Source organism: Cariama cristata, unplaced genomic scaffold, assembly GCF_000690535.1.
Source record: "Cariama cristata isolate BGI_N322 unplaced genomic scaffold, ASM69053v1 scaffold26511, whole genome shotgun sequence".
NCBI lineage: Eukaryota > Metazoa > Chordata > Aves > Cariamiformes > Cariamidae > Cariama > Cariama cristata.
The window spans coordinates 5,679-13,392 of record NW_009597963.1 but is presented as its reverse complement, the minus strand read 5'-3'; the positions used below and the strand labels follow the sequence as shown (position 1 = coordinate 13,392).

Genomic DNA, 7,714 nt, shown 5'->3' with positions numbered 1-7,714 from the left:
TGGCACGAGTAAACCTCCTGTGGTGAAAAAAAATAATTCCCCAAGGTGGGAAAAGGACTACAAGGTGCCTCCCCAGTGCAGCCGCCTGCCCGGCACCAGCCCAGCCATGGGTCCCCTGTGCACCAACAAAGCACGGCGGTCCAGTGCGTGCCACGGCGGGGGATTAACCGAGACGTGCTCCGGGGACCCAGCCTCCTGCCGACTGTTATTTCCGTGTGGGATGATTTCAGCATTAACAATATTGTTTCTCCCTCCTCCAGAGAGTTCATTATTGCTCCTCTGCAACGTTAGCTCCCTCGCACAAATTACTTATCGATCAGGCAGAGCTACCTTGATGTGCGGCTGCCAGTGGCTGATGCCGTGGAGGCACAGTTGCCCCAGAGGTGGCTGAGCCCAGGCACCACAGCTCCCAGGATGAGTGGGATGTCCCGGGCTGGGCAGCTTACTCCCTCTCCATGCTCCCTGACTGCTGGAGGGGGAGGCAAAAGCAGGGGGATGCTGAGTCCACGCTGCTGCAGGGCAGAGGCAAAAAAATACCCAGAGAGGGCTGTTTTTCTCTCTAGCAGGGCAGAGCTGTCCTCTAAGGCAGCTATTGGAGGGACACCTTGTCTGGGCTCTACACAGGTGAGCAGGTCTCCAGCCCCCGCCCAGCACCAAGAAGAGAGGAGGGCAGCTGAAAGGAAACCCAGCCAAAATCCTCTGCTGCTTAGCATGGCTTAAACCCTCCCGAGAAGGAGGTTGGGGAGGAGGTGACCGGCATTAAGGCTTGACAAGCCCTGCCTCTACAGTGGTCTGGCTTTTCACCGGCCAGGCTCACCCTTGTACATAACATCCAGGCTTCAATTTCAACGTATCACCTTAAAAAATTGGGGTGATCGTTAAAAAGCCAGACAATCAAAACTCCAAAGTGTTTTGGCACAAAGTCATCGTGTTAGAGGCTCAGAAGGAATGCATTGCACCTGTCACAGAGAGGCAGAGGCATGTGCATGATTAAACAGGATATTAAAAACAAGCCCCTAGGAGTAAGAAGGCATCTTTCAAGAAGTTCAAGTCACCCCCAGACAGGGGAAATAGAAAATGAGACAAAACTCTGGCAAGATAAACTTAACACAAGGCAAGTCGGTTAAAAAAAAGAGACTGTGTTGCTAAAACCAAGAAAGGTGACAAACTGATGTGTTCATCAGGAGCAGGATGCATGTCAGAGCGACTGTAAGGATAATAAATGATGGGGGAAGAAAAGAGGCAGCATAGCAAAGAAATTAATTTTTCTTGACACCTGCATTCATTGTAGGAAGAGTATCAGGAAGTTTCCCCCTGCCAAGACCTTTCTTTTTTGGGACTGATCTCGGCCTGTAGCATCCCTACAGGTTTGGAACAGTACCCTGACACAGCCTTGGCAGAGCAGCCACGTTGCTCTGGAGTGCCCCTATGATCAGCAGCGAAATCAGCTGTCACCTGCAACCTCGTGTTCAAACCCACCTGGGAGTCAGCAAAAGCCATACTGTTTTTTCTTTACAAAGATCTGTAGGGATCTGGGTAACTGCAGATAAGGAAATCAGACATCTGCACCTGACACGGCGCAGTGTCTACCAGGAGCAGCGTTAGTGGCAGCGTTAGTGACGCACGGGCAGACACAGCACGCTGGGGCACAGCTGCCGCTTCGCAGCGAGAAAGTCACGTCTCACAGATCCATCCAGTTCTCCTCGAGAGCGGCAGCCCAACCCCAAAAGCCTGGGTGGCTTTTGACAAAACCCCTCTCCTAATGCTCTTGGCAAAATCCTAACCCACCACGGGGTACAGCAAGGTCCTTAAAATATTAATAATGGGTTAAAAGAGAAGCAGCAGTATTTGGCTTTCATAAAGCAAGACTGCCAGCAGAGTCCAAGGGGTATTTACATGGGAGGCTCTGCTGCTCAGCACACACAAAAAAGGCTGCACTAGAAGGCAAACCTGATATGACAAAGTGTACCTGGGACATTTAGCTGTTCAGGATAGCAAAAACAAGAGTGGAAAATCCAGAAGGACCTCCTGCCACTGAGCAGCAAGGTAATAAAATAGTGGAAGAAACAGAGCAGTGCTAAATGACGAAGCAAGGTGAGTGGGGGAAAAACAGCTCCAACTTCAGTGGTGGGATCTGAATTAGCTGCTAGCACACCTGTAAGGGACTTGGGTATTAAGAGTCGCAAGAAGACATCAGCTAAATACTCAGAGCAGTTGTCAAGAAGACTGTAAAAGCAGCCATCAAACACCGGGAATCTGGAGGCAAAGAGGAGAGAACAAAAGAGAAGGTAATAACTCTGCCACCGAATAATCCCCTGGTGCAGTTCAACTACTGTGTGTAAAGAGGCATCATAGAGCTAGACAAGATGCAGAAGAGGCGAGGACAAACACCTGGTGTCCGGCACAAGACAACTGAATGGGCCAGGAGGAGCTGGGGGAAGGCAGAGGAGGAGGGTGGATGTCTGGCAGCGCCCACAGGCAAGCGGGCAGAGCCCTGCCAGGTCTGGGCAAACTCCAAGACGTCACAGCATCTTGGTGCTGGCGGAGCAGCAAGGCAGGGTCACGGCAAGCACCGGACGCAGCCCCCCCGGACACCCCACTGTCACGCAAGACCCACCGTTGGTGTCTTCATAGCTGGGCTGGCCATGCTGCGGAGGGACGGAGGCACCAGCCTCACCGTCCGGGGGGCTTTCACCACTGTCGAGCTGTCCCACTGGCGGTGGCCATGGCAGGTCTTTAATGACCTTGATCAAGGCAGGGTCACGGCAAGCACCGGACGCAGCCCCCCCGGACACCCCACTGTCACGCAAGACCCACCGTTGGTGTCTTCATAGCTGGGCTGGCCATGCTGCGGAGGGACGGAGGCACCAGCCTCACCGTCCGGGGGGCTTTCACCACTGTCGAGCTGTCCCACTGGCGGTGGCCATGGCAGGTCTTTAATGACCTTGATTTCAACTGGATGGGGAGTAGGGGGTGGGGGTGGGAAAGAGAGGGACGAGAAAGAGAGAAAGAAAGGGCTTAGAAAAACCCATCAGCAACACCAGGTCCATGGAGAAGGAGAGCAGTTGTGAGGGGAAAGACCTGAGGACTAAATTCCCAGGAGCCCTACGCCAGCTTGGACATCTTGTCCCTTCCCCAGCACCAAGCAGGAACAGACCTGACATGGGGCACATTTCCAATGGAGAGATCCTGCTCCTCCATCAGCTTTCCCAGCTGACCCTCTCTGGGGTGCAGGGGGGAGCCTGCGATCACTCCCATCCCATGTGCATGTCCATCTGGGGGACCTTGGCCGAGCGTCCCATGGCCATCTGTCCTGCCTGTGCATCCGTCCTGCCCCAGGCACTTCCCAGCTACCCCACAGGGTGCACATTCCCCTGCCAGGCACCAGCGGGTTGCTGCCTCGTGCAGGTACCAGCTGCACATCAGCAGCGGTCTCGCAGGCCCCCCCAAGGGGGAATCGGCCAGCAGAGAGATTCTGGCATCGCAGGAGAGGAGAAACGCCCTGTCAGCCATAGCAGGTCCTGCTATGGCAGGAAGAAAACAGGCAGCAGGTCCTAACGTGGCCCAGGGCACGGCAACCTGACTCCCTCAGGACTCGGAGCAAGCCTGAAGTGCCCTGGGGAGCGCCCATGTGCATCCACACACAAGCCAGACCTGTGAACACACCACCTCCATCCAGGGACATCAAGCAAGGTGGCTCATCTGCCCAGATCTGGAGCACAGACGTCTCAGCACAAACCCAGTCTGGCAGCACACCGCATCTCACGACGGAGCCTGACAAGCTGAATCCTCGGCACAGCGTGCCATGGGCACCGGCTCCACACCCAGATGAGTCCCAGCGGTACAAGTACAACCCCAGGCATGAGTAGACACCGTGGCATCGAGCCCAGCACACACATCTTCAGCTCACAGAGCCCAAGCCCAAAAAGTGAACCACTCCCAAGCCCAAATCTCCATGCCTCTCTCCGCCAGCTTCCCCATGCAGCGCCAACAACCGCCGCTTGAGTGCCTTGTGCACACCGGCTGCAGCGCAGATGCACAATGCTGCAATTAAAATGCATCCTAGATAAGAGCTTGGCAACTAGCCAGCACTGGCAGAGGAGCCAGCGCTAATGCACAGCACGGATTTCCTCATTAACAAACACAAACACAATCGATCCCGCAGCACAGATAAATAGGTCAGGGGGCTGGACAATCGCCTCACCAAAGGCTCCCGGGAGGCACCCAGATCTCCTGCTCCAAGGAAGGAGAGACCTGCTTGAGCCCAGGCTCAAGCCTCTCCCTTGCAGTTCAAGGTTGGGGAGGTTAACTTGCACCAGAGGCTGTGATCAGTCAGAGGTGGGAAGAGGCAACGAGAGATGGGCACTGGACAGGCTGCCAAGGCACCTCCATCCACCACTCCACCCAGTCTGGCTCCCTGCTGAAGAGAAACAGCCTCTCCAAGTGCATGAGCTCTCCCTGAGCCACAGAAATGCAGAGGCCAACACTACTGACCCCCAAAAGATGAAGCAACCCCAAGGACCCAGCTTCCCCCCTGCAAAATGCAACACAGCATCAGTTGCTTTATGTCTGCTATCCTGCCTTCATGGCTGCTCCCATCACTCACCTGCAAAGGCTTTGGAGATCCGCTCCTTCTTCCACTCCCAGGGCTGATCGTACTCCTCCGGTGGTCGCTCGTCATCTTCAGGCAGCCGGGACTCCCTGGGCCTGGGGCAAGCCAGGCGGTCACCATCCATGTCCAGCCCTCCAAGCACAGGCTCATAGGGAGTATCGTAAAGGTGCAGCGGCCGGGCAGGAGCCTCCCGTAAACCCTTCTGGCGGATCTCTAGCAGGATAAGAGGGAAAAGACCATGAGCTTTTTGTCCAACACAGTCCAGCCATGGTCCCCAAATGGTCCCCTTTCATGCTAGGTGAAAGGGCTCAATTTCACCCAAGGGCGACATGGGGTAGGGAGCATCAGTGATGGAGACTCCTCAAACCTCCAGCAAGCGCCTGCCAGAAGCGGGGGAGCTGCTGGGCAGCTGGGTTCTGAGCGGTCCACAGCACCAAGATACCTTCTGTCCCCACAGTACAAGGTCCCCACTCTCGGGCAGCCCTGCAAAGCGGAGTCCCTGGGGACAGAGCATCCCAGAGCCTGATTCCCTGTGAGCAGCGAGGCTGGATTTCTTCCCTGGACACCCAGCATGACTAGTTTAATAAAATGCCCTTCCCTAGAGCAAAACAAAAGTCTTTTCCACAGACACAAGCAGCCTCTTTGCCTCTTGCTGATTTTTCCAAGAAATGCAACAGCCTAGTCCAAAAAGCCACATGAGCTTTCCAGAAACCACTTGCTTCAGGAAAACCATGGAACTGCAAAGCAGAGCCAGAGCCTGGGGCACGCAAGCTGGTGTGGCGACCCTGCATGTGCTGCAGCAGTAAGAGCGATGCCTTGGGGAGCGCACGCTCTCACCTCGGCTCCTTTCCAGCCATGAACAAGCCCAGTAGGACCCCGCTGCTGCGGCAGACAACGGCACTCTCTGGCCCAGTCCTAACTGAATTAAATAGCTCCCATATTTGTCTTAGTTTTATGCCAGACACATCAAATGTCAGGCCTCTCCTGGCTCAGCCTGGCAAGCAGGCACCGTGGTCCTGGGGGGCTGCATCACAGGGAGAAATATCGAGGTGCCTTTATTGCTCAGGTAGCCTTTGTGAGTGCTCTGGCTATGGCAAGACCATTGCACGTGGCTAAAGCTGTGAAAATTTGCCTGCAAAGTGGCTGTGCACCACCACAGCCATCGACCAGGTTTGCCTTGTCTGGGGAACGTGGTGCTGTCATGGGCTGCAAAGAACAGAGTACAGAGGCCACCAAATTCACACAGCAGGGACCAGAGGCACAAAGCGTGGCCTTTGCATGGAACCTTCCACCTTACCAGCCATCATCTTCTGGGCTTCATATGGCTCCATGTATCCATCGTTCTCTGTCACCTTCTCCAGCCCTGCCTGACTACCAGCCACCTGCGCCGCATCAAAGGGATCTGCGTAGTCCTCCAGGACAGCCAGCTGGAAGAGGGGAAGGGTAGGAGAAGGGTTAGGGTACTCCTTGCCTTTTTTTGGGGCATCAGGGACTAGTTGAAGCCCCTTGAAACCTCACCATGAGCTCTGCTAGCAGCAGCCAGAGCGGCAGCCAGGACACCAAGCCCGCATCATGGCAGCCCCGCAGAGCAGGTGCTGGCAGTCGGTGGCTTTCCAGGCACTGGTGCTCAGCCATGGAAATGCTCCAGCCTTTGTCCCAAAAGCTGGGACAGAGCCAAGCAGAGCAGAAGGCGGCCCAGCCTCCTCCCTTACCATCAGCTCAGCACTGCCAGCACCTACACAGATGCCTCGGCAAGGCCCTCACCGCAGCACGGGGCTGCCAGCAGTGCCATCCCCCCACCATGGCACGCAGATGCTCTCCCTGCTTGCGGCCACATTTCCTCACCCAAGGTGGAGAAGGGGCACAGATCCCAGCACAGGGGTGTCAGCTGACACTGGCACAACTGGGAACTCACTGGTTATCTTCCAGGGCTCCTGCAGGCTCGTTTGAAGATGTTTCATAACAAAAGGGCTAAGAACAGCCTATGGCTTCCTCTCCACTCCTTCCCAGGCCCTTGCAGCATCCCCACACGCATCCCAAGTAATGTAAGACAGGGCTCCTCCACGCAGTCAGGAGTCACCAGGAAGCAGGACCAGGAGCCTCTCAAGTGCTGTGTCACAGAGATGGCACAAAAAGCCTGAGGTTTGCCCTTATTAGCAAAAAGGAGACGATCCTGAAGTAGGATATGGGGCATGTCCCAGAGCTTGATCCCCTCCAGCACTGGAGCCACACACCTGCTCTGGCACCTCAGCACCTTCCCGACCAGAGCAGCCCACCACGCAATACCGTAGGCTTCAGCAAGCCTGGAGCTGTAAATCCCACCTCCAAAGCCTGGTCTCAAAACAGGGCCAGGCAATATTTCCAACAGGGTCTGAGTGCACTCAAGCACCTTTGCCAGGGTCTGTTGGCCCACCAGGCTGCAAATCCCATGCTGGGCCATCCAGCGAGATGGATTTTGCCACCACAATGCGAGCTATGCAGAGCTCCCACAGCAAGGACCAAATGGCCTGAGCGCGGTGTGGCAGCTGCATAATCCCACCCGGGTGCCATCTTCACCGCTATGCCATCCCTGCTCCTGGCCAGCCTTGGAGACCAGGGCTGCTCACATGTTCCTCTCCAGCTCCCATAGTCGGCTTAAAAGAAAACACTTCTTCCACCTTCCTGTGCAAAACCACCCGACAATAGCCTCAAGCAGCAAAACCCAGCAGGAAAAAGGAACAGGAACTGGAGATGTAAACACCTCTGTGCAGCCCCAAGCCTTCACATCCCTCTGAGCGGCAGGAGGAACACCAGTCCCCACACCCCGGCTCACCACCTCCTTCACAGATGTCCCAGCTCCGAGCTCCCCAGGCGGCCAAGGCAACAGGGAGCTGGGGCAGCTCTCCAAGCCCAATCCCTCCACACCAGGGCACGAGTGAGCAGCAGAGCATCATCCTCGGAGCAAACCCCGCCAGCCACAGGGCTCACAGCCACCTCAGGCAAGCACAAGGCGGGGTTCAAACATGAGAGCAAGCAGACATCCTCACCTCTCGGCAAGGCGGCAGCAGGACAGATGGCTGCTCGGGGTACCGCCTTTGCCGGATGAGAGGGGAAGAGCAAAAA

General features: G+C 55.9%; 1 protein-coding gene across 1 annotated transcript in view; it reads right to left on the bottom strand.

Moving 5' to 3' along the window:
* The window catches only part of SHF (Src homology 2 domain containing F), a 10,847-nt gene extending 4,814 nt beyond the window's left edge, over positions 1-6,033 (bottom strand). The window contains exons 1-2 of the mRNA XM_009709114.1: positions 5,910-6,033; positions 4,607-4,825 (exon numbers count right to left, since the gene is read on the bottom strand). Of these exons, the coding sequence (XP_009707416.1) occupies positions 4,607-4,825; positions 5,910-5,943 (253 nt within the window). The 5' untranslated portion in view covers positions 5,944-6,033. The remainder of the gene's footprint in view (positions 1-4,606; positions 4,826-5,909) is intronic.
* Positions 6,034-7,714: the final 1,681 nt, after the last annotated feature.